The sequence below is a fragment of the Mesoplodon densirostris genome, chromosome 15, assembly GCF_025265405.1.
Source record: "Mesoplodon densirostris isolate mMesDen1 chromosome 15, mMesDen1 primary haplotype, whole genome shotgun sequence".
In the NCBI taxonomy this organism is placed as follows: domain Eukaryota; kingdom Metazoa; phylum Chordata; class Mammalia; order Artiodactyla; family Ziphiidae; genus Mesoplodon; species Mesoplodon densirostris.
Window position 1 is genome coordinate 66,193,220 of NC_082675.1, and position 27,199 is coordinate 66,220,418.

Consider the following 27,199-nt stretch of genomic DNA (forward strand, 5'->3'; position numbering starts at 1 on the left):
GCCCCAACAGTGAGAGGCCCGCATACCGCAAAAAAAATAAAATAAATAAAATAAAATAACTGCATCAACATCAATGACTAGCATTAAATATCCAAAGGTAATGCAATCTGGATTGTGCCCAAAAAAGAAATCACTCTGTAAAGAATTATATAAGTAACACAAAAACTTAAAAAGGAAAAGAAAATCAATTGTTTGACTGTTGGTAGAATTAAAAGTTGTAGTTATTAATATCAAACCACCTCATTCATATTTTGCTATACATGTATTAATAACAGCAAAAAAATTAACAAAAGCATCCTGTACCAGTCCTGCTTTCATAAGAGTAAAAATTCTTTGAAGGCAGAGATTCAACATTTTCAGGGCTGAGCTACCTAAAAATCTTGCAAACTGACCTTAGGAAAGTCACTTCCTTTCTCTCTACTTCAGTGCCATTATACACAAAATGAAAATGTATAAAATAAGCTTAATTCTAGTTCTAAAAAATTCAATGATTATACGCCTCTAAATAGTCCACAACTTACAAGGAAACATGCAAACACAGGCAAAATGACAGTCAGGATTCAGGACTCTGCTTTAGCTGCTGCTCATCTCTCACACCTAATGCCAGGCTAGAATCAGTTCTCCAAAGCAGCCAGAGAAGCTCTTCCAAGCAGCCTGACCCAACAGGAACTTACTTCAGTTCCCACACAAACTATTCAGCCTTGTTCTTTTGAATCTCAGACATGCCGCGTCCTATGACCACTATACTTGTTAATGACCAAGTGCTATTACTTTTTGTTTTGTTTTGTTTTGTTTTGTTTTGTTTGCGGTACGCGGGCCTCTCACTGTTGTGGCCTCTCCCGTTGCGGAGCACAGGCTCCGGACGCGCAGGCTCAGCGGCCATGGCTCACGGGCCCAGCCGCTCCGCGGCATGTGGGATCTTCCCGGACCGGGGCATGAACCCGTGTCGCCTGCATCGGCAGGTGGACTCTCAACCACTGCGCCACCAGGGAAGCCCCCAAGTGCTATTACTTTTTACTGAAAAGTTTAAAATAGGAAAATTGACTCAGAAGCAAATATATTATTTTTCTTAAGTACTTAGTATGTGTAAAGCAACACAGTTTTATAATCATAAAGCATTTTAAAATTTATAAAAGCATTTTTGAGTGCACTACTTGGTCTTCAACGCAATCCTAAGCAACAGAGTAGGCAGTGAGAGCACTAGACACACCTCATCCCAGGATGAGATGCTCCCTCTCAGCTGCAGGCCCCTCTACTGCAGCTCAGGACATGGTGTATTAAACTAACAACTTGCCTGGCTGTTCCTTCAATGGCTACATGAGTTGATCTCCAAACTCATGCACTTCAATCTCCACATCTAAACTATTAAACAACTGAACCAGATGTGTTCAAATGTCTTTTCCAAGTGACAGTCTATGATCTATGAACCCCAATTTTAAAATGAGAAAACTGAGGCCTGCAGTGACAATGATGATGAGTGGTAATGCTAGGATTCAAACACTATCTTCTGGATGCAGAATTAGTGGTGTTTTTTCCTAATACATAATGTCTCCTACACTTCCTGGCAATATTCAATAATGCAATTATGAACAATCTGAGCACATAGTTTATAATATCAACATTTGTGGTACTGGATATATCTCAGTCAGATTTCTTCAATAAACCTGGTAATGGCTTACATATTAAAACTTTTTAACCAGGATTTTTTTCCCAGAGGCACCAGAAATCAATTTTCAAACTAATAAGCTATTGTGAACTTAATTCTGTCTTGGTATTTGAAAATGCTATCATCTTTAATTCAGTGCTTGTAATGTCTTAAACATCTAATTCAACCAGAAAGCTACACCAGATGTTTACTTTACAGCACCTAAAACTTAAATGCTGACTTGTTTTAGCTACCTACTCTGCTGAGGCTGGATTTGAGAAGAGTTTGGGTATCAACATGCAGGGCTGTACATTTTCCCAACAGGCCGTTCACTGCCAACGTGGGTCTCTCCAGTTCCTTCACTCTCAAAAACTTGCAGACTTCATAAAGAAACCATTTATGGCTCTTCAGGTTCTTGAACCACCTACTTCACCACTGCCACCAAAAGTTTTCAATATTCAGATTTTCCAAAGTATAACATCTAAGCCAATACTAACAACTATGGGTTGAATACATGTATATTTTATATCATTTAATTACATTTCATAAATCTAGTAAAGTTAATTTTACCAATAAGATTCTTAATCAGTTTCATCCCTCCCCAAATACATCCAAAATTGATTTCAGAGAACTAGCTCTAAAATATATATATTATGTTCTTTTATATCTTAATAAAGAGAACCCTAAACCTAATCAAACATTTAGTCCTTTTAACATGCAAGTCTTTACTCCATCAAACCACATAGCTTCTCCAGCCCTGGTCTCCCACAAACCCTCCGCTCTAATCAAACGAATAGACTTGTGATTCTCCAAACACATTAGACGCATCCAAGAGGTCCCTATGCAGCTCCTTTCTGCCTCCTTGAAGACCTAGCCGCTGCTCATCACTACAGCTCCCAATGACTGCAGCATGTATCAGTTGTTCCTCTTACTGGGCTATCTTTCTATGCATCTATCCACCTCTAAGCTCTTCCAAAGTCATGCCTTTCTTTGCCCAGGGCCCAGTACCATAAATACACATAGTTTAGTATATTCATAACATATGTTTTTGTGGATGAACTTAATGAAAAGGAAATTATTATATTGTGAAGGGATCATCTGGGGGACTACTGAGATACAATGCTGACTGTCCATCCCTAAACTAAATGGCTCCAGACTAGTCAGCATTTATAGCTAATTAATCTATCATTCCCTTAAATATTGTTAGATGTAATTTCCCAGTGTTTCGGTTTCTAGTAGCCCCTTTCCACTGCTAACGTCTATAAGATACCTAGTGTTTATAATATAATGTACTAACTGCAAGGGGCTTTGAGCCACTATATCTGCAATGGAATATGCCTTAGCATACTACTGTGTTTCCATATAGACCAGATGATGAGAAACAAACAAAATATTTAAGCACATTGAATAGGTTGTGCTCCCATGGATTTACTCATTCAACAAATATTTTTTGAGTCTTCCACTTGCCAGGCTAACCTGAGTACTAAGGGGACAGCAGTGAGCAAAACAAATGTTAACGCAGGAAGAGCCCTTGTTTCCATGTAGCTTTCATTCCAATTTCTTTGAGAAATAACAGGTAATATGAAAAGCAGTGATACGAGCTTCCCTGGTGGCACAGTGGTTAAGATCCTGCCTGCCAATGCAGGGAACACAGTTGGAGCTCTGGTCCGGGAAGATCCCACGTGCCACAGAGCAACTAAGCCCATGCGCCACAACTATTGAGCCTGCACTCTAGAGCTCACAAGCCACAACTATTGAGCCTGACTGCTGCAGCTACTGAAGCCCACGCGCCTAGAGCCCGAGCTCCACAACAAGAGAAGCCACCGCGATGAGAAGCCCACGCACCGCAACGAAGAGCAGCCCCTGCTCGCCGCAACTAGAGAAAGACCGCGCATAGCAACGAAGACCCAATGCAGCCAAAAATGAATAAATAAATTAATTAAAAGCAGTGATAAGTATTAGGACAAAAAAATAAAGCATGATAAAAGGACAGAAAATGAGAGGCGTGCTATTTTAGGATAGTCAGAGCAGCTGTTTCTAAGAAGCACAACTTTGAGCAGAAGGAAGCTTGAAGGAGGTCAGGACAAGAGCCATGCAGATGTCTGAGGAGAGATATGCAAGGCAGCAGAAGGAAGGTCAAAGGCCTTGAAGACAGCAGTGGGTTGGCCTGTTCCAAATTAGCAAGGACACCAGCGTTATTGAAGCAGAATGAGTAACATGGACAAGGTCAGCGGATGACATCAGATACCCCTGCACTGAAGCAGCAAAGTCCCACGACACAGACATACACACACCCCTGGAAAAGGCGGTGAAGGCAATCCAGTTTGAATGTCGTATCTTTATCAATATATAACTTATGAAAAAACTATAGTTTCTTAACTTATAGAATTAAAAACTCTGCCCATCAGGGCCAGGCTGAGAATTAAGCCATCCCAATCCTCCTTACTGAGTTCACAAGTTGATAAAGGAGAAGACACATAAATGGATCTCAGAGGAAGGGGCTGGAGCCCACAGAAAGGCCCACTCTAAGCAGACCTCTCAGGACGTGTCCAGAGTGAGGGGGCACAGAGGCAAGGAGTAGGGCCTGTTCTTGACATTGGCACCACTGGAAACAGCTAAGAGTGACAGCTTTGACAAAAACAATAGCAATGGACAGAGACAAAAAGACAAGGAAAGAGATCCAGTTCAAGTGCTCAAAATAAACTCTATTTCATAAGAAAAAAGCATCATAAGCAGTCCTCAAAAGGTAAGTATTCGGCCCATACAAGGTAACTGCTTATGCTGCTAGGGCCCCACCTAAACTCCATCACTGGGAAGAATCACGGGGTCTCATTCAACCCTCACGGTAACACTGAAAGAAGCAAACCAGTGTCACAAATTCTAAGTGTGTGCTTTCGACCCTGGCCTGCCGACCATGTTCCATTACACTCTCCATTAGTGTCTTGAGGGACATACCTTTATTGTACCTTATTCCTCTCTCATTCAACTCCTTGAGGTCAAGAAGGTATACCAATTAAAGACAAGGTTTTACCTTTGGAAGACATTTCAATTCTACTGGATCAACCCAATATACACTAAAAAATGTCAAGTCACGAGACGGTGCCTGACTTAATCTTTCTTTTAAATACATATATAAACACTGAGAGGTGTGGTACTAAGGAAGGATTCCTGGAAGGTGTGTAATTGGAATCTGTCTTTGAAGACTAACACCTCAGAGAATTAATATTTTATCAAGAAATCCAAACTGAGAAGCAGTATCCACTTACTACTTAAAAGTCCATTTTCATTACAAATGAACTCCTACAAATTCTGGGAGTTTAAACTACCACAGTTGATCCCGTTCTCTTAATGATGAAGTATCAGTTAAAATGTATAGATTTCTAAATGTCTATCTACCTCTGTTCTTGGTAATCATTCAATCATTTCAATATTAATAGAATGATTTCATAGTCTCAAATGAAACGTTTAAGCTAGTTTTGTATTACCCATGACGGCGATTAAAATTAGTTTCCTCTTGCTGTTCACCCGCTAATGCAGCACTGGCATGCCAACGTTAAACTTCAACGTTTATAGCGAGACTGATGATAGTCAGGTGTGTCTAGACCATCCCCAGATTTCATAGGTTAACATTTCTCCTTAAATTATAAGCTGATCGGTAACACTACACTATGGTTATAGTAGATGAAACATTTAAAGAGTAGGTTGGTTTCACATGGAAACTGTTACCAAGACAAAACTCCTTGTAGGATGGAGTTCCAAGAACATTAAATCATAAGAAATTGTTTCAGCAGCTGGTTAAAGCTGAGTGTACTTAATACAAGACATCTGGTTGTCTGTGCATTTTCAGTTCATTTAAAAAGTATAAACACATAAAACACTAAAATGTTTGATTTATTACAACACTGCTTCCTCTCCAAGAGTGTTTAAGTGGCTGGTCTATTTATTGTATTCACAGCTTATTTACTATCTAAAGGGATTTATCATTTCCATCCCCCTTAACTTTACCATGACATTTTATCAACAACAACAAAAGGCGCTCACTCAGGATATATACAGAATTGCTGGTATTTGGTAACAACAAACATAATAGAGGTAGTGCTACTTTTAAAATTAAATCAGGAACACATGAAGCACCACACATACTGTGATAAGCAAACAGTAGGCAGTATATGTGTTCCCCTTCCCACATGTGACCATAAGTAACAGAAAGCTAATAGCCACAGTGGCTTAACCGAAATAACTGTTTGCTCTTTTCACATAAGGAGAAATCCAAAGATAAGCCATCCAGGGTTGGTGTAATGGCTCTATAACATTATCAGTGTCCCACACTGCTGGGACACTGTTCTTCATGTGTGGCGCCCATCTTCATAGGTTCAACATGGCCCAAACACTGCCTCCACGTCCAGGAAGGAAGAGAAGGGTCAAGGGCAACGGGCTGAAGGTACGTGCTCTGCAAGCTCATGACTTCCGCTTATGTGTAATTGGCTCAGACTGTGTCACAGAGCCATATTTAGTTCCCAAAGTGCCGGAAAACTAAGCTGGGCACACCCTGCCCCCAACGATATTGGAGAGGAAGGAGAGAAAGGATACCAGGCATGCAAAGAGCTGTGTCTGTCACAAGAGTTCAACTTGCCTGGGACATTTTTCCCATGCCCTTCCCTGTCAGTGATTCCTCAGTTGTCTCAGCCCTACCTTCCAGGCTGCACGTCACCAGACCAAGTCACAGCAGGCTTTGGTGGCTCTCATTTCTAAATCTATATTACAATTTTGGATGCTGCACTTGTGCACAACAGAGGCCAGGAGCCTGTTTTCTCACAAATACCTGTCTCTCCTTTTTGGGCCACAGGCAAGTGGCACATTTCCAACGATATCCCCACACAGACTCAGATTCTGTGATGATAAATCTTAAAAACCTACTTTTTTATTTCAAAAAATAATTCCTTTAAAATATGCATTCTCGGGAATTCCCTGGTGGTCCAGTGGTTAGGACTCCAAGCTTCCACTGCAAGCGGCATGGGTTTGATCCTTGGTCAGGGAACTCAGATCCCACATGCTGTGCAGTGTGGCCAAAAATAAAAAAATAAAAAATAAATAAAATAAAATATGCATTCTCGATGGGGGGAAGTCGAAATCACCCTCAAGAGGGTGAAAATTGGTTCTTAAGAGGTGAAAAACTTCATAGATATTATAATGATGTGTGGCCCTCAAAAAGGCCATAGCACATAAACAGATATTCAGTGTATCTGGGATATTCAAATTTCATTAGGACTTCAGAGAGGCAATTCAGAAAAAAATTCTAGGGCTTCCCTGGTGGCGCAGTGGTTGAGAGTCCGCCTGCCGATGCAGGGGACACGGGTTCGTGCCCCGGTCCGGGAAGATCCCACATGCCGCGGAGCGGCTGGGCCTGTGAGCCATGGCCGCTGAGCCTGTGCGTCCCGAGTCTGTGCTCCGCAACGGGAGAGGCCACAGCAGTGAGAGGCCCGTGTACCACAAAAAAAAGAAAAAAAGAAAAAAATTCTAAAGAGACTCCTCAGAGAGACAACTAAAAAAAAAAGTTGAGAGTGACTGCTTTGAAAGTTACAAACATTTTGAATCACATAGAAACTGCATTCAGCTGTAGTGACAGAAATCTAGTTGTAACAGTGTAAACAGATAAGGGTCTAGTTTTCTCACATGAGAATTCCAAGGGCAGGGTGTGGGGTAGGGGGAGGAGGTGTAGTAGTTGATGACTTTGGTTCAACAGCTCAATGACGCCAAAGCAGAATTTTCTCTGAGTCTCTTAGCTCCTGGTGCCAAGATGTCCAACACAACTCTAAAGAGACCCTGTCCACATTCCAGAAAGCAGGAAAGTGGGCTCTCACAAACAAAAATATACGTACGCCTCCTAGATGAGTCAGGTTCCCTTAAAGAGCTGCACCTGTAAGTTTCATTTGAGGACTTCCCCCTCACATCTCACTGACCACACCTAGCTTCAAGAAAGGCTAGAAATGGAAATCTGACCTCTCCAAAAAAGGCCAGATATAGCAATAAAATCAGGAAGCAAGGAAGAAGGGGAGAACAAATAATGGGTGGAAAACTGGCTGCATCTACCACATATATACTAGGTTTAACTGTCTCCCTCTCAAACCCTTGTTTACAGAGATTAATTCTGTGCCTATCATATGCTCAGTATTGCTAAAGAGCTTATTTTCCCCTCAACAACATAAAATTCTTGTGTTGATGACAAGTCGTCAGGGTCTAAATATTATTAGGCAATAGAGATAGAAGAAGCCCATGGATGTACACGGAGGCATACATAAAAGGCATACATGAAAGTACTACACCACAACCCACAAACTCTTCAACATGATGAATTACCATCTTCAATATACAAAGAAGATAAAACTAATCCTGGCTTAGCCAGAACTTACAAGAGTGGAATATCAGTGATTAACTGCATCAAACAGCACAGCAATTCTTCCAAAAGATCTTCTGAGTCAGAACCTGGTAAGACACACAAAACGTTTTTTAAAAAAGTGTAAAATGGAATTCGGTTGTTCAGCTCACAGTTTGTTTTTGTTTGTTTGTTTGTTTTTTTGGCCACGCCATGCGGCATGCAGTTCCCCAACCCAGGATCGAACCCAGCCCCCCTGCAGTAGAAGCACAGAGTCTTAACCAGTGGACCACCAGGGAAGTCCCTAGAATTCAGTTATTTCGAAGTTTAGTTTTCATTCCTAATGACAATAAGAATAATTATTATTACAGAAACTCAAACACTAATGTTGACCTCAATAAAATCTGTATCATGAAGCAAGTCAGCATCTATTATAATCTTCATCTAGTAGAGGAATTTTGAACACCAGCTATCTATTCTATCTCTTTTAATGCTTGAAGGTTAACTATGGCTTCTGTAGGCCAGTAGTTTTCAAGTTTCTTATACCGCACTATGTTTTTTCAAATAAAATCTGATACTAAAGTCAAATAGATAAAATAGATAAAAATGCAAGCTGCTCCAGCTGCTCTGTTTGAATCAGGAATAGACTATCTGCACCTTCTCCCCCAGCGAATATCTGACCTAACCCTTGATCTCCTTGATGAGCCTCAAAGTGCCTTCTCTGAACCCATGGAGCCCCACCAATCACAGACTGAAACCCGCTAAGAGGCCAACCACCTCTTTACAAAGAGCCAAAGACAAAATGGCTTTCCCAAGTCACAGAATAAGTAAGCAGCAAAGGCAGGTTACAAGTTACTGGTCCAATAGAAATGCTCCTCTGTCTCAAACTTCTCTAAGCCAAGTGACCTTCTAACTTCCAAAGCCAATCAGGATCTCACGTGGCTCCTGGCTTTGGACATTACTGACACCTACTCCTTCATGAAGTCCTTTCTTCTCTCAGTCCCTATGCCTTCCTTCTAACCTACTACTTTTTCTATTCATTCCCAGTATCCGCTACCTCAGAATACCTTTCAACCTTGACATGTTCCCCCAGAATTCCACCACTGGGTTTCTTCTCTTCATGTCTCACTCCCTGTGTTCTCCCTTCATCAACCATCACTTACACCCTGGTGGTTCCTAAGTCTATGGTTTTCCTCTCAGCCTCTCCACAGCACGTCATATTTTTATATCTACTTACCTCCTGGCCACCTCCACCTAGATACTTCACTGGTACCTCAACCTCAACACACTCAAAACTGAACTCCTCTTCCCAACACTTCAAATCCAGTTCTTTATTCTTTATTGTCCTTTTTGGTGACTACATCAGTAACCCAAGCCCCAAACCCAGATGATTCTCTCCTACTCATCTTTTTATAACCAATCAATCTCTAGGTCCTCTCAATTACACAGTCCGCCCCTCTGATATTTCCTCTTTCCTTAACTCCTTGGCATTCTTTCGTTCATTATGTCATCATTTCAGTTCACTTAAACAAATGTACTAAATTAAAACTCATTCTGGAACTTCTTTAAACCTTCTTAACTAGTATTCCTACCTCTAATTTTACTCCTCTCCAATCCAAACCCCAGATCGCTATCAGAGGGAGCTAACTAAATTCCATCTTTTCATTCTCCTGGCTTAGATCCTGTCCATTGCTTTAAGCTGATTACTACACATCAGAAAAAACTCAAAGCCCCAAAGTACAGTATGTCAGACCCTGCAAGATACAGGCCCTGAATCCCTTTCTATCTTTATCTCCCACCATTACTCCCTTCATGATTTATATTCCTGCAATGCCAAGCTGCCTGATACGTGCCATATCATGCCTCCCACAATTACATTCTCTCTTCCTGGAATGCCCAAAAAACCTGATTTTTTTTTTGAAAGCCCAACTTTATCTACCTGAACCATCCTCAGTCTTCATCTCCTCCATAAAATCCAACTCTCTTGCCTCACCCTGAATAAAAATAATCATCTACACAGCATCTATGCCTTGTGCATCTGTCTGTTATTATAAATGTTGGTTGCACTATCTCAGTTTCTGACTACATGTAAAGCTGGCCCCTATTCGACTTTGTCCTTCTTCAGGGTGATGACTGACAAAGAACTGGGCACATAATACACACTCAATACATGTTCAATGAAGTGAACACAGGTGCCTAAGTCCAAATCTAGTGGTTACTTCCAAAACATCAAAGCACTTGGAATCTCAAAACAAAGTTTAGCAATTCTGTTTTTCTAGACCACAGTATCACCTGGTATCATCAGAAAGTATGAAGAAATTCCTTCCTGCCTCACCAAAAATAGAACTGGCACAGTAGCCCTCTGAGAGGTCAGTGCAAAGCTCGAAGACATTATTCTTTCACACTGAAGACACGAATCAATGCTAAAAAGAACACACAGCAAGAATCAAGTTCAATAACCACATTAAATCTCATTCTAGAAGTCATAGGCTTATAGCTCAACTAGTGAAGAAAGTCAGGAGAAGACATAACTAAATCTCTCTCTGCCAACGCTGTCCAACAGGATCACCTTACAATGCAGGGGACGTGGGTTCTATCCCTGATCAGGGAATTAAGATCCCACATGCCGCGGGGCAACTAAAGCCCGTGTGCCACAACTACTGAGCTCTCACACCTCAACTAGAGCCCACGTGCCGCAAACTACAGAGCCCTCATGCTCTGGAACCTGTGCACCACAACTAGAGAAGAGAAAACCCACACACCACCACTAGAGAGACGCCCGCACACCAGAACAAAGAGCCCGTGCACCGCAACGATAAAAGATCCCATGTGCCTCAACGAAGATCCCACGTGCCACAACTAAGACCCGACGCAGCCTAAAATAAATAAATAAGTAACAAATAAATCTTTAAAAAAAAAAAAAGCTGTCCAACACAACCCAAACGAGTTAACAACCGATTCCAACAAGTTGGTTTGTTGGCATATAATACATACTTATTTGCTGAACTGTCATTCCTTGGCTTACCCCAGAGAATGTGGTGACCCAGACCCAGCAAGAACATTTAAAGTCACTCACTGATTCCCTAAAGAACATTTTAGATCAAATAAATTAGCCAGTTTCATAATATACCCCTGGTTCAGCCAAGCAGCGAGCACAAGGGTTTTTTTAAAATACTTATTTATTTGGCTGAGTCAGGTCTTAGCCGCAGCACGTGGGATCTTTTGTTGCGATGCGCAGGCTTTTCTCTAGTTGTGGCACATGGGCTTCTCTCTAGTTGTGGCATGCGGGCTCCAGAGCACAAGGGCTCTGTAGTTGTGGCACATGGGCTCTCTAGTTGTGGCGCGCAGGCTCAGTAGTTGCGGCACGCGGGCTCTACATACTCAGTAGATCCCGCAGTATGTGGGATTTTAGTTCCCGACCAAGGATTGAACCAGCGTCCCCTGCATTGCAAGACAGATTCTTAACCACTGGACCACCAGGGAAGTCCCCAGCACAAGTTTTTTAATTACAGCAGGTGAGGGAACAAGTACTCAGGACCCACAGATGGTGCTTGATTGGATTTTTTTCCTTCCGGGGTGTAAACACATCTAATTTTCAAATCTTAAAATGGCGACAAGGATCCTCTCTTTGGTTCCATGTGCCATCCACATCATGACCTCAGCCAAGTTTACAGCTGGTTAATTAAGGAGTACATACACAGCTTCGTTATCAATGTAATACAATACTAATGAAAATAATGATAAATCCATTTCATACAAGGAAAGAGTAGCATTTCAAGGCCAAAGTTCTAACAAAACTAAAGGCAAGAATAAGCAAATTCCAGGTGAAATCTCTGACAACTTCCATTTACTAAAGAAAAACATTCTTGCATAATACTATACCCTCATTTCTGGGGCTAATCTAGAAGCAAATAATTTCACAGCAAGTGAAGAGTGACTGCTTAGCAGGTTTTACATTAAGCAAGTCACTCATATTGCATTAGTTTCCAAGCAGCATTTATATCACTTAGCTTTCATGTGAGGCCAAATATCTTCCTTAGTTTCAATAAAAACAAGTAGATATAAAACTCACCTGCCAAAAATTATTCACGCATTTCTCACAGGAAAGAGAATCTTAAAAGTCCTTGAAATTTGCAGGTTCATGACAAAGTAAATTGATGTTCTTTGAGTAAAGAAATTTGCAGAGATTCAGCGTGTTTTACTGTGTTGTGAACTTTTATAACCTAGAGCTGTTTTTTTAATCTCTTAAAGGGTTTTAAACTGCCTCTATATCTCCAGTTAAATATTTTAATATTTTAAATCATGAGCATTCCATTCTTTCTAGCTCACATTAATCTTAACAATAACCCTTAAGAAGCAGGTATGATCATCATCATTTTACAGATGAGGAAATCAAGGTTCAGAGAGGTTAGTTTACTTAGAGTAAGTGGCAGAATTCAGAATTAACCCAAATTCAGACTTCCAAAGGAGAAAAAAAAAAAAAAAACTTACAAATTACTTCTAAAGACCTGTCTCTATACAAAGCTGGGAAAAAATCCAGTCAATCAATCCATGTTTCACTGAAGACCCTAAATAGAAATCCCTGGTAAGTGAGTACTCTGAGCCGCGTTAGGGGACAAATTGGAAATACCACATATTACTTTACATGTCAAGGTGACAGCCTACACATTCATCAACACATACTCAAGTTCTTGACTTAAATATCCAATTTACAAATAATCTCAAACAACTAATAAATACAAACTCTTATTACGAATAGTTTGCAGACCAACGTCACTGAAATCCCACCCTTATCCCTGAGGTTCTCCCATTTTAAAGCCCAAATGCTACTTCCCTGGTCCCTATAAGCATCAGCAGAGGAAGGTGCAAAGAAAGAGAAAGAAAGACAAGATTTATGGTCCTTCACAGCTCTAATAAATCTACACCTGAAACTAAGCTGTGGCCAGTCCCTGTTAGTGCTTTCTGTCCGGCACCCATTCAGAATCACGGACTAAGATTCAACTCTCTTATTTTGACCTTAGGGAGACAACCAGAGATAATAAAATACTGTCATAACCAAACGCCTTCCATCGGAGTTGGGGGGAGGAGGGTTGGGAAAAAGAGAGAGAAAAGAAAAATTTTTAAAGCACTCATTCGAGGAAGGGGAAAAAACAGCACTGACGGAAAACAAAGCAGCAGCCAGAAAAAAGAAACATATGGGTCAATTAAATCAGGTTACACGTAGTTACTAGAAGGAATATTAAAAGACAGAGAGCTAATCATTGTTTTCCTTGCATTCAGAAAGTCAAACTGTCAGTTTCTCAATGCTGCCCAATACTGTGCTAATACAGGTGCTTAAAACTTAAGAATTAACAGAGCTACACACTGCAAAGAGTGCCTGAAAGTTCAGAGCAAAAGACTTCCTTAAGATGAAGACACATAGCTAGATTATACTTACTATAAACTTCTACTCAGAAAAAACATGACGGAGTCTAGGTTACTGTCTATGTTAACTGTGAAGCTAATACTGGAATTAGTCTAAAGTATTAAAAATCATATTTAAACTTCTAATTAGCAAAATGAAATATGCCTCCATAAATTAAGGAAAAGCAAATGGATTCAGTGTTTTCTAAAAATAAAACTGGTCTACATTCCGTGCATTACAATATTTATAAACCTGTGTCGCACAACCATTCCAATAAAATCTGCAATAATTTTGGTCAACTGCTATTACTGCAGTCGAACAGAAATGTTTCTAATTACCCTCAAGGATAATATACTCTATGAGGTTTCATTATAAAATGTGCCAATTAGTAAAATTTAATTCATTTTGTTCCACTGATTACATAAAAGAAAGAAGGGGAGAGAAAGAAATATCGCGAATCACACTATCACCTATTAAGTAACCAAAGAACAAGTCAGGAGTCCCTAGAAGCACTTTACTCTTCTGCAAAGTCAGATTACAAATCTTATACGCTAAATATTTTAAAAGAATAAATCTGCGCTTTCTTTTTTCTCTGAGTCACACTGTTCAACTATCGTGGAGTTTTTTGGGGGTGGGTTTGCATCACTTATCTATAACTAATGAGATTAAACTATTAAGTTTTATATTAAGACAAAAATAAAACCAAAATCACTCACCTCCCCCCACAATACAATTTCTGGTTCACCTGTTGAGCGACAGCGGCCCCAGGCCCTAGGGACTAGCTCAAGAGGAGGAAAGAGCAGTAAAGCCCTGCCATGGTGGGAGCCAAAGCACCTCGGCCATCAGAAGAAATCAAAGCTACTTTCAAAGGAGAGAGATTTACCTCCACTGCATTTAGTAAAACAAATACACCACGGATTTGGAAGGTAATTCCAAACAAACAGTTTCGAAAAGGTTTTAAGCCAGAGGGGAATGAAAAAGAAATTGGTTGTGTTGAAGAGGTGTGATTAAGGATTTTTTTCCATAAATTTCCATCTCATATAATTTTTTTCTTCTGTTTGTTTTGGTCTCTCACAAATTGTAAGTTTTCTCACCTGTATGGGATCCCTGACTCCCCATCTACCAGCTAGAGGGAGACAAACGGCACAGCCTGCCACACAGGGGTTTCCGCAGGTGGGTTGTGAGCTGCTTCACTGAGGGCATCTAAATGTCCGTTTCTATAAGTCTTTCCCTGTTTTGGGTTCATTTGCTCCAGAAGAGTATCCACTCGTCTTCTGGCAGGAAAGAAAGTGGGGTGGGTAAAACCCCAGTGCCAGCATTCTAGAAGCCAAGTCAAGATGCCTCACTCTTCCATTTTGTAGCCTTTTCTCTTAACCCTGTTCTCGGTACACCACTGCCTCCACTGTGCCCAAGAGCTCACAAAGGGAGGCCCCATTGGTCCAGCCTCTACAGAGAGCAGATTTTAGTACTAAACTGGGGAAGGGGTGGTCCCATGACTGTACATGACAGGGGAGAGATCTTTCCATCAATCTCCCTGGTTGTCTGCCTTCAGAGACACCTGACACTTCCAATTCCTAAGCATCTCCAGGGTTCTGCAGCAAGAACTGGCTTTTCCCTGAAGTTCTCCAACCCTGGAGGCATTTAGCTCCCAGCTTTCACTGGTCAGTTTAATTCAGCATTACTCAGTTTTCCAAATTGCAAAATGTTACTAATATTGTGGGGACTTCCCTGGCGGTCCAGTAGTTCAGACTTCGCCTTCCAAGGCAGGGGGTGCGGGTTTGATCCCTGATCGGGGAGCTAAGATCCCACGTGCCTCACAGCCAAAAAAAACAAAACATAAAACAGAAGCAGTATTGTAACAAATTTAATAGACTTAAAAAAATAAAAAAACAAAAAACATTGTGTCCCCCTCTCTTTCTCTTTAACCTAATAAATTCATAACTTATTAAAAATCCCTTTACTGATCTTTCATCGGGGTTTCAGGAGAAAGCAAAGATGATCATGTATGTTTAATCTACTATGCTTGAGAGCAAGTCCTACAAAATAAATGATTTTTAAAAATAAATATATATTGAGCTATTCTGCGCCAAGGAAACCTAGTCAAGCAAGCCTTTCACCTGGACTTGACAAGTGTCTAGTCTCTTTTTTTTTCTTTTTGCGGTATGCGGGCCTCTCACCATTGTGGCCTCTCCCACCGCGGAGCACAGGCTCCGGACACACAGGTTCAGCAGCCATGGTTCACGGGCCCAGCCACTCCATGGCATGTGGGATCCTCCCGGACCGGGGCACGAACACGTGTCCCCTGCATCGGTAGGCGGACTCTCAACCACTGCGCCACCAGGGAAGCCCGTGCCTAGTCTCTTTCTACTCTGCACAAAGCTGTGCTAACTGGTTCCCAGGCTCCTCAGGCCCACACGTCTTGCTCCCGGCAGGTGCCCTTCCTCCTCCCCCTCCTCCTCAGCCCCCGACACCTGCCCGTTCTGGGACACAGGTGGCACGTTCTTCCAGAGCAAACCTGTGTTCCCTCTCTGTGCTCCAGATCCTAGTGCCTCTTGCTTCCCTGGACCTTTTTACAGCTTCTCGCCCATCTTTTTTTTTTTTTTTTTTTTTTTTTTTTTTTGCTTTTACCTTCAGTCTCTCAATCTCCTAAGGTATCTTCCCTCATTTAAAAAATTAAAAATATCTGTAAAGAAACTATAACTGGCAGCAGTATTGTGGAGTAGTTACTCCAAAGGGCCCTCCTGTACAAAACAACAAGTTCTTGGTTAAAATACACTCTTTAGTGCACTGATGGGCTTCCATAAAGTAAAGGAAATCTCTAAGGACCCCAGCACCATAACCAAAAAGAACCACCACTACAAGCAAACAAACCGTGGCTTGAATCCAGAGTAAAACACTGAACAATAAGCAAACTCTAAGGGTAGGGTGTCCCTGAGGATGAAGCCAGCTACCGGGAGACTAAGTCTTCAGACTTGCCACTGGGAAGCTGAGCCTGAGAGCCACATTAAGCCAAGAACTGCTGAAGGAGACTGAAGTGGTGCAACCCCTGGATCCCTTTAGAAGCAAATGCAAATCCTACCCTTATTTGGGGCCTCAGGTTAAGATCAAACAAATAAAAGCTCAGAGTCAGCACCATCAAAGACATAAGGAAACAAGCTACTGTAAGTGTCTGCAGAAGCCAGCAACAGATTTAGGCCCCTAAGGACTTAAAAGATTGGCTTTATGCATAAAAAATGTAAAATAAATATCAGTTATTACGTCAGCAAAAATAGGACATAATACCAAGACAGAGGAAAGGGAAACTTGTATTGAAGGCAAAGGGAGAATGCAAACAACTTTGTAGTACTTCACAGTTTTGCCTAGGGCTGGCTTTGTCCCCTTGACTGTTCTCGAAGGCATGGAATAGTGGAAAGAGCTATGTTTGCATAATGAAACAAATTCTCTCTGACAAACAATCTACTACCACATCATACATAGCCTACAGGAAAATGTTCAAATATGAAATCCTCACAAATTTCAATTACAAACTGAGAGCGGACTAACAGTCATAACACCCTCATAAAGATGGCTTCACTTGGCATCATAAAACTATACTTAAAAACGTTATTTCTGATCAAGGAGTCCCAGAGATACCCAGACTCAGAGACTGTTATGTCCTATGAAAGTAACCTTTAACATTTATAAAATCTGTAATTCTGATTGGATGTCTCCCTTAATAATGTGTTGGCCTAGTAATGGTATTTAAATTGACATTTGTTTCCTGAAAGGAATATTTGTGATTTTTATTTCCCATATACACAGAAGTCAAAATAAAGAAAAGTCTCAATCTTAACAGCCCCCTTGTTTATTTATTTATTTATTTATTTATTTTTGCGGTACTCGGGCCTCTCACTGTTGTGGCCTCTCCCGTTGCGGAGCACAGGCTCCGGACGCGCAGGCTCAGCGGCCATGGCTCACGGGCCCAGCCACTCCGCGGCATTTGGAATCTTCCCAGACCGGGGCACGAACCCGTGTCCCCTGCATCGGCAGGCGGACTCTCAACCACTGCGCCACCAGGGAAGCCCCTGGCCCCCTTATTTAAAAAAAGAGAAAAAAGAAACAAATTATAAGTGTCTCAGCTCATTTAAATTAATATAGGGGAAGAAAGAGTGATGGTGTCAGGTCACTTAAAAATGAAAATTGGGCCTTCCTTGGCGGTCCACTGGTTAAGACTCCATGCTTCCACTGCCAGGTTCACAGGTTCGATCCCTGGTCGGGGAACTAAGATCCCATGTGCCACGTGGCGTGGCCAAAAAAAAAAAAAATTATGAGGAAAAGTAGAATTTTCAAAATTATACTTCTAATTCTTCAAATTCTATCCTTATATGTTACACACGTTATCCCAGAGCATCTTCAAAAGCAATACTTACTGTAACTGCCAGGAGATTTTTCTTCATAAGTAAAATGAAGTTGTAACTCTTCCTCTGACATCTCACAAATGAACACTTTCAGCAAACAGCAAATAATAAACAAAGCATTGTGTGTCTGCCAAATGAAGATGTGGCTAGAAAGAGCAAAATTACACAAGAATCAGTATTTAATCATGAGCACAATCACTTTATTTCTAGTCCATTGATTTCTCAATCATTTTGCCCATTTTGTTTGTAATATTAGAACAATGTCCATACCTTTTTTTTATGGCTCATGATTTATGACACTGGACCAACGATATCTACTATAATTTACCTCATATTTCATTCTGTGTATTTTACATAATGAGTCAACTTTAAAATATTTTTCCTTTAGGCATGACTGCTCTTTGTTCTTAACTTTATAGTTGCCCCATACACAGGCAATTCAAAGAAAAGAAAACTAAAAATAGAAAAAATAAAAACTATAGTAACATAAAGAGAATATATGCAAATATACAACCAAAAAAAAATTTTTTTTTTTGGCTGCGTCCTGCAGCATGTGGGGTCTTAATTCCTGGATCAGAGATTGAACCCATGCCCCCTGCAGTGGAAGCTCAGAGTCTTAACCACTGGACAGCCAGGGAAGTCCCCACAACCAAAATTTTAAATGGGGCATTACCAGCTGCACAGTACAATACCTGCTATTTGTATTAATAATCATGGACTCACAACAATTTTAATTAGATTCAATATAAATTATTTGGAAACAGGGCAATGAGCAATCTTTAAGAGACTATCCTCCAAAAATGGTTTCAAAAAATGCTCGAGTGGATAAAAGGTGAACCTTCCACTATATAAATATAAAACCATAATATCTATTCTGAACCTTTGTTCACTTAATATGAAAGAAATAAAGGAAACAAATGTGGAATGAAATAATACACTAAGTCATTACAGTAAGTCCCCTACATACAAACGAGTTCCATTCTGACAGCATGTTCATAAGTCCAATTTGTTTGTAAGTCCAACCAAAGTTAGGCTAGGTACCCAACTAACAAACTCGGCTAAATAGTACTGTACTGTAATAGGTTTATAATACTTTTCACACGCCTCGCTCCACTCTCAAAATTGTTTTCACTTTTGTTTCCATCGTTATCACTTGGCACTTCTTAGCAGTACCAGCTACATCACTGCTGCTTTTACGCTTGCTTCCAGACATCCTGGGCTTGAAATAAAGATACTGTACTACGGTACTCTATACAGTACTGTAAAGTACACAAAAGCACGACCACTTGTAGAGCATGCACACATGTGACAATGTACGCCAGATACGTGAACTAACTTACGTGATTGGACATGCAAACACACTTTCGCATCTTTGAAAGTTTGCAATTTAAAGGTTCGTATGAAGGGGACTTATTATATTTAAATTAGACACAACCAGCAGTGGAAATGGGAGAAAATTACCTTCTTTTAATAATAATTACACAATTAATCTTCTTAAAGAATATATTTCTAAAGATTGTCTAAAATGCTGAAATCAGATTCCAGAATTTATAATCTCATTACAATGACCTGGACAGTAAATTAAAACCTCTTTTACTTTTTGCCTTAATAATGAGAACAATTCCAAGACCATACCCTATTTCTACCAATAAATGAAAAATACTCATACTGTTAAATATAAATTAAATATAGACAGTGTGATTTAATCATCCAGCTTACTTCTGACATTCTGCTGAAAGTTTTAGTTCTTTGGTTCTAGACAGGAAGACCTTAATTAGTGCACCAAGGTTTCCTGTTCGAGGATTGTTTTCAACTGCAAGAGAAGAAAAGGGTTTTAAAAGTTAAAGTTAAGAACTGAAATCAAAATGAGCATATCATAACATTTATAAAGCCAAATGTCAGATTGAAGTTGTTCAGGGATGAACCTTATTGTCAATTTCGAATCTAATTGGGGAAATTAGCAAAGAGAGAGATTGCTGCTTGGTCTTAATTCTAAACAACAAAAAATGATTTACAAATGGAAATAATAGAAACTGTAGGAGAAAACAGCCACCTCATCTCAGAATCCAAAACTGTAGAGAAAAGATATACATAGGAATAAGTACACCATTACAGCCCACCTGCTTAGCGCTCAGTTAACTGTCCAATTAACCCACGTCTATCTGCTGGGTATGTTTTCTTGTCACAGCTTGAGAGGAGGTGCAAGTAACTGTATAATCTTCTCATTGTGATAAAATGTAGAGCACCTTGCTAATCCAAGTGTGGTTGATGGCCCAGCAGCAACAGCATTACCTGGGAGCTTGCTGCAAGTACAGAATCCCACGGCCACCCTACACTACTGAAGTTGACAGTGCTTCTCAACGTTTAGTGTGCACTTAAATCACTTGGCATTCTCATTAAAGTTTACATTCTGATTCTGCATGTGTGAAGTGAGTCCTGAGATTCTGCAGCTGTGACAGCCTGCCAGGTGATGCCCATTGCTGCTGGGTGGAGAGCCCCACTGTGAGTAGCAAGGGGCAACCTGTGCTCTAAGTTAGGGCAGGTTTTTGTCCAGATTCCATAATTCAGAATAGACACGTGATTAGATATTGTTAGAGTTTCACTCTGAATCAAAAATCTCCTACTTTTAAGCTTTGGGTTTAGCTTAATGAAAGACTATCCTGAGATTTCAAGACAAACGGTTTTTTTAAAAACCAGTTAATGTAGGGGACTTCTCTGGTGGTCCAGTGGTAAAGAATCCTCCTTCCAATGCAGGGGACATGGATTCAACCCCGGGTCGGGAAACTAAGATCCCACATGTCGTGGGGCAACCATGCCCACATGCCACAACTAGAGAGAGAAAACCCGCAGGCCACAACTAGAGAGAAGCCCGCACACTGCAACAACAGATCCTGCATGCCTCAACAAAGGTCCCGTGTGCCACAACTAAGACACAACACAGCCAAAAAAAAAAAACCCAAACCAAACAAAAAACCCAGTTAATGTGTGCAAGTGTGTCTCCACATGAATTAATCATAGCGATTGTAAATCAAAACAAAATACTGAAACAAAATGCTGACGCTGACAGGACTTCAACCATATTTCCGAATCCCAACTTCACAATCTTGTGTTCATTCAACAGCCCCTTCATTATTGAATGGCTTTATAAGTAATCATTTGAATTTTATGCTTAGCCATTAAAATAACAAACAAAAAACCCTGTGTTGTTAGAAAGAACAACCAAGACTACTAGACTGATGTAATTAAAGTTTTGTGTACCCTTTTCATTCATTCAGCATGTCTTCATGGAGCTACTTACATGTGCCCAGCACTGTGTCAGGTACTAAGAAGATACTTACAAACAGAACTCCCTCTCTTAATGTGGATGACATTCTAAGTTCCCATAGTACTCTTTTGGACAAGATGTAGATGGGGTAATAAATTTATAAAATTAAGTACACTTAATGATGTTTCAAAAACAATACTCAGTGGTAGACTCAATATTCCAAAATACCTCAGTGGAATTTAACAGGATCAAACTTAATTGGAATCAAATGCTACATTGAAGTTGAAGGCACTTCAGGACCAGAGTAGGAACAGGGGATATCTGACAGGAAGGCAGAAAAGCACGTGGAACTGGACTACAGAACGTGACTACGTTCAAAGCCCAGCTCCAGCACTGACTAGCTGTGTGACACCTGGCAACTTACTTAACCTCCCCATGCCTCAGTTTCTTCATCTGTAAAAATTCAAGTAATGATAATACTTCAGTAATGGAAAACTAACTCATTTAACTCTAGAGCTTGAACTTGCAGCAATCTGTTAACTGAACTGGCTTTGTGAAAAAGGAATTCTCCATCTCCACAGGAGTTCAAGAAAATTCCAGGTAATATAGAGGATTTCCAGCTGGGGTGAGAGGTTGACCTTGCTTCCAGCCCCTGAAACAACCTTCCCCAGTATCTCACTAAAATACCCATGATCTCCAAGATCCAATAACCAATATACCATAAATATAAAAGACAGAGACATACTAACAATCCATAAGGATGCAATAGACAAAATCTACATTGTGGGAAACTCTATTACCCACTTTCTTCAATAAAAAAATTGAGAGGGGAAAAAAGGCAAGACAAATTCAGGAGGAACCTAGCTCTGAAAAGAATGTAAAGACATATTAACCAATAATAATGTATGGACCTTATTTGGCTCCTGATTCAAACAAACTGAGACAATTAGAAATTTGAACAGTCAGTGGATGTTTTGCGATATTAAAAATTGTTTTTAGTAGATAACGGCACTTTTTTCCATTAAAAAATTATTATTATGAGATACATATCACAATATCTATGGATGAAATAATATAATGCCAGAGGTTTGTGTCAAATTAATTATGTGAGGATATGCTTTTTGTTTTGTATACACTTTTTACTTGTGCACTTTTCTGTACATATCCATATGTCAATAAATAGGTGAGAGATACAGATGAAACAAGACTGGCCATGAGTTGAAAATGATTGAAACTGGGAGATGAGCATACGGGAGGTCATTATATTATTCTGTCTGCCTCTGTATGAGTGGGAAATTTTTTAAAATAAAGAATTAAAAATAAAATACCTATGAAAAAATACAAAAAGATACAAGCTCATGAAAAGGCTGAGTAAGGATAGTCCTTTTCCCCAAAAAACAGGAAACACTTTAACTAACTACAAATTTTATAGAACTGGACTAAAATTTTATTTGGTAATCAATGGATCATTAGCTAGCCTAACTGCCTGAAAGTACTTCGGTCTACTCTAACCAGAAAACTTACATTAATCGTCCCACCTGATACCTTGCTATACAGATTCAGAGGCGACAAGTCCCAGAAAACAACTGGTAAGAATTAAACAAGCCAAACACAGAGCAAACCTCACCTCCTCACATAAAACAACTGACCTGGCTCTCATAGCACTATCCTAGCAGGTAAGAACTAGGAAAAAGTGGGGGAAATGCACTTAAAATTCACAGTGAGATATTTAATAAGAAATCTGTTTGGACCCAGAGAACCTCATGTGCAGATTCATAGAAAAAAGTAATAAAGATAACATAAAAAGCCCAACAAAAATAATGGCCACAAGCATCCCCAAATTGATGAAAAACATTAATCTACGTATCCAAGAACATCAACAAACCCCAAGCAGAATAAAGAATAAATTTTAAAATTTTGTAAAGGCAAGGACAAAATCTTGACAGCAGTAACAAAACTGACTTATCAGAAGGCAACAGAATGATATAGTCAAAGGGATATGAGAAAATAAATGCCAACCAAGATTTCTGTATCCAGAAAAACTCTCCTTCAAAATGAAGGCAACAGCAGGGCAGGGGCACAACTTTACAGTGGAGAAAATGGACAAAAACAACCCTAGCCACATAATCAAGGTCAACATCATCAGTGAAACTCATGTTAATAGCATGTATCCCTGATATGATGTGTTGAGAACAGCATGTCACCTCTGTGATCTTCCACCTACAAACCCATAACCCCCACCTAGCCATGAGAATAACATCAAACGAACTGAGGGACATTCTGGAAATACTATACCAGTATTCCTCAAAACTCTGAAAGTCACTAAAATTGAGGAAAATCTGAGACAAGAGGAGATTAAGGAGACTTAATGACTAAACATAACGTAGTATCCTGGAACAGAAAAAAGTCTAAGAGGACATTTGGGAAAACTAGTGAAATCTGAATAAAGGGTCAAGTTTACTTAATAGTAATGTACCAATGTTGATTCCTTAGTGTGACAAATGTACCATATTAATGTAAGATCTTGCCAACAGAGGAAACTGAAGAGGGTTATATGGGAACTCTCTACATAGCTTTGCAACTTTTCTATAAATCTAAAGCTATTCTAAAATTTAAATTTTATTTTAAAAATCTCAATAGATGTATTTACCAGAAAAAAGATTAGTAAACTAAAGACAGATTAATAAAAAAAAAAAATCCTACGGAAGGTCAGAGAGAAAGTAAAAAAGAAAGTAAAATACAAAAAGAGAGAGAGAGAGAGAGAGAGCCTAACAAGCCTATGCGACACAATGAAAATGTTAACACAAATATAACAGAGACCCTAGAAGGAGAGGAGAGACAGAATAGGACAGAAACAATGTATAAATAGATAATGGCTGAGAATTTTCCAAAACGGATGAAAGACATCAACCCACATATTTAACAAGCTCTACAAACCTCAAGCAGGGAGGGAGGGAGGAAGGAAAGAAGAAAGGGAGGAAGGAGAGAAAAAAGGAAGGAAGGAGAGAAGGAAGGAAAAATACTCCTCAGCATATTCTAAGATGTTGAAAACCAAAGGACAAAAAAGAAAAACTTAAAAGCATCCAGAAGAAAAAAACTCCATTTTTTTCAAAGGAACAACACTAACATTGACAGCTTTTTTTTTTTCTGACAGCTTTAATCTCAACAAAAATGAGAGTAACCAGAAAAATAACAGAATGGTATATTTAAAGTATGGAAAGAAATTAATGCCAACCTAGAATTCTACACCCAGCAAATATATCCTCCAAAAGCAAAGGAAAAATGAAAACATTTTCAGACCAAAAAAAAAGAGAGAATTGTTACATACCCACATAGCCCTTAAAATTGATATACATTTATATCTATTAATGTGGAAAGAAGTTCCTGAATACTGCTAAGTGAAAACAACATAGAAATAATACCACTTACATAAAATTGTGCATATAAATCAATACACACAGAATACTGATAAAATTTTGATCTTATCACAAAAGATTAGCAATGATTTCCTGCACTGTTTAATATGGGAAGACTTTAATTTTAACTATACCACTATATTGTTAGAATTTGGGGAATTAAATGTATATATATATATTTTTGCTATTCTCCAAAGTAGTTTTAAATATAGAATGACACACTTAGATACATAATATCAAGTGAAAAACACAGATTAAAATAATTGAGTATGTGTATTTAATATGCATGTAAATGTATATCCAAAGAATAAATAACAGAAGGCAAAATATTACCAATAGCTATGTCAGGGTTGTGGAATATGAGCAATTACTGCCTTTTTTACATTTTAGTATGCTTTCCACATTGTATTAATAAGTAACTATTACTCCCATTTTAAAATGTTATTTTTGTAAAACCCAAAGGTCATGTTAAAAACCATCATCATAATAACTGCATTAATATCACTGTTACATAAAATTAATTTTCAGCAAACTGTCATATAGGTTTTTGAAAGTCAGCTCTATTTAGCGCAAAATCCTCAAATCTATGGTTATAACTGCAGACAAAACTCAAGGCAACTATTATAATACCACCTCTATCATTACCAACGTAATTTGTTTTTAAAAGCAAAAATATTTCATCAAAGACTGTTTTTGGCAGAGTAACTTACATGGGAGTTAGCCACATAGCTTACATGGAGCATATCCATAAGCTTGATTTAAAAACAAGCTCGTCGTCACTTATTAAGCTCCTGTCCACCAGTTGTTTCACAGATACGTTATCTCTAATTTTCAAAGCAACAGTGAAATGTACATATAATCATTCACATTTTTTAAAGCATACATTTCTTTCCAATTGCCACCAATTTGAAAGCAAAGTATTTGAGAAATGAGGTCCAAAAAAAGGTAACATTTGTTGACATAAATAATGAATAATGACGAGATGCTAGGCACTATACTGGATGTTTCATATGTTATCTGACTTCTTCCCATGAGAATCCTGCAATTTAGATGAGGAAATTAAAGCTCAGCTAGTAAGTAACAGAGATATAATTAAGACCATAAAATAATTCCAGAGCCCATGCACTTTACCATAACACCAAGTTGTTATTACTAATTTGAGAAGATTCCTAATATATTTTCCTATTAATGAGTGATAATTATTCTAGTTAACACAGCCAGCAACAGCATATATAGTACATGCAGTTGGCAAAGCAAAGGATGAATGATCCATATTCTGTAGGAACTATTTACATGCAACTACAAAACAAAGAATATTTTGGGTTTTTCTCAGTATTTCAAAATTTGTAAAAAGAATAAGCTCTATGGCTTAGTGGAGTCCATTACCACTACTGCAAATAAACCAAGCATGTGTCTCATTGCTGTTAACTGAATGAGAACCTCTAGAGGCATCAATGAGCACCAAGAATATAATTATTAGTACAATTATAATTATCATCATCAACAAAAATATATCACTTCATTAATTCAATTCACATTGCACCAGCAAAATCTGTAACAGAAATTTTGAAATAACTGTCTCCACACACATACATATCTATATACACATTACACACACACACACATTCATTTTTCCTCCTTACCTAAAGACCTGCAGACTGAAATGGTTGCCTCCTCCAAGAGCTTCAACTCGGTACTGGAAAATGAGAAGAAAGGTAATTAATAACTATAACATTAACTATGTACATACTAACCAGTTAAAGGAATACATAAAAATAAAGACAAGAAAGACAATTTAGAAGGAAAATAAGGTGTACAGTGGTAAACAATAATATCAGCAAAATAAAGCTTCTATTCTCAATGTAATTAGAAAATTTACTATAATTCTCAACATGAGACTCCTAAAGAAAAGCACTTGGGGCGCCTTGCCTTTTAGGTATTGAGGCGGGGAGGAGAGGTGGGGCTGGTGGGACTTAGAAAAATTCGAGAAAGGTATTCTCAAACACAGAGCACAAGGCAGAGGCCTCATGTGCCCATTTCCAAGGAAGTACTGATCATAGGATTATAGTTATTTAGAAAAATGCCATTATTTTTCTACAATACTTTCAAATAGTTCAACAACAACAAAGAAGAAACAAGGCAAGAAAAGAGAGAAAACACAGACATAAGCTTCAATAATTTATAAATATACAGAAAAACAGAAGCCAATGCAAATTGACACAGAGACAGGAGAGAAAGACATAAAACTCTTAGATTTAAAAACTGGGGAAGCTACAGGACAGTGGATCCAGCAGTAATTTCTTACATATGACACCAAAAACACAGGCATCAAAAGAAAACATAAATAAATTGGACTTAACCAAAATTAAAAACTTTTGCACGGCTTCCCCAGTGGCGCAGTGGTTGAGAGTCCGCCTGCCGATGCAGGAGACACGGGTTCGTGTCCTGGTCCGGGAAGATCCCACACGCCACGGTGCAGCTGGGCCCGTGAGCCATGGCCGCCAAGCCTGTGCGTCCGGAGCCTGTGCTCCGCAGCGGGAGAGGCCACAACAGTGATACGCCCGCGTACCGCAAAAAAAAAAAAACAAAAAAAAACCACTTTTGCACATCAAGGGATACTACCAAGAGAGTGAAAAGTCAACCCAACAGAATGGGAGAAAATGTTTGCAAATCACATACCTGATAAGGCACTAATATCC

General features: G+C 39.3%; 1 protein-coding gene across 2 annotated transcripts in view; it reads right to left on the bottom strand.

Moving 5' to 3' along the window:
• The window catches only part of DYM (dymeclin), a 381,878-nt gene that overhangs the window by 298,620 nt on the left and 56,059 nt on the right, over nucleotides 1-27,199 (bottom strand). For both annotated transcript variants that reach the window (XM_060118525.1, XM_060118524.1), the window contains 4 exons: nucleotides 26,144-26,196; nucleotides 19,539-19,632; nucleotides 17,832-17,965; nucleotides 8,056-8,128 (listed from right to left, as the gene is read on the bottom strand). In XM_060118525.1, coding sequence (XP_059974508.1) covers nucleotides 8,056-8,128; nucleotides 17,832-17,965; nucleotides 19,539-19,632; nucleotides 26,144-26,196 — 354 coding nt within the window. The remainder of the gene's footprint in view (nucleotides 1-8,055; nucleotides 8,129-17,831; nucleotides 17,966-19,538; nucleotides 19,633-26,143; nucleotides 26,197-27,199) is intronic.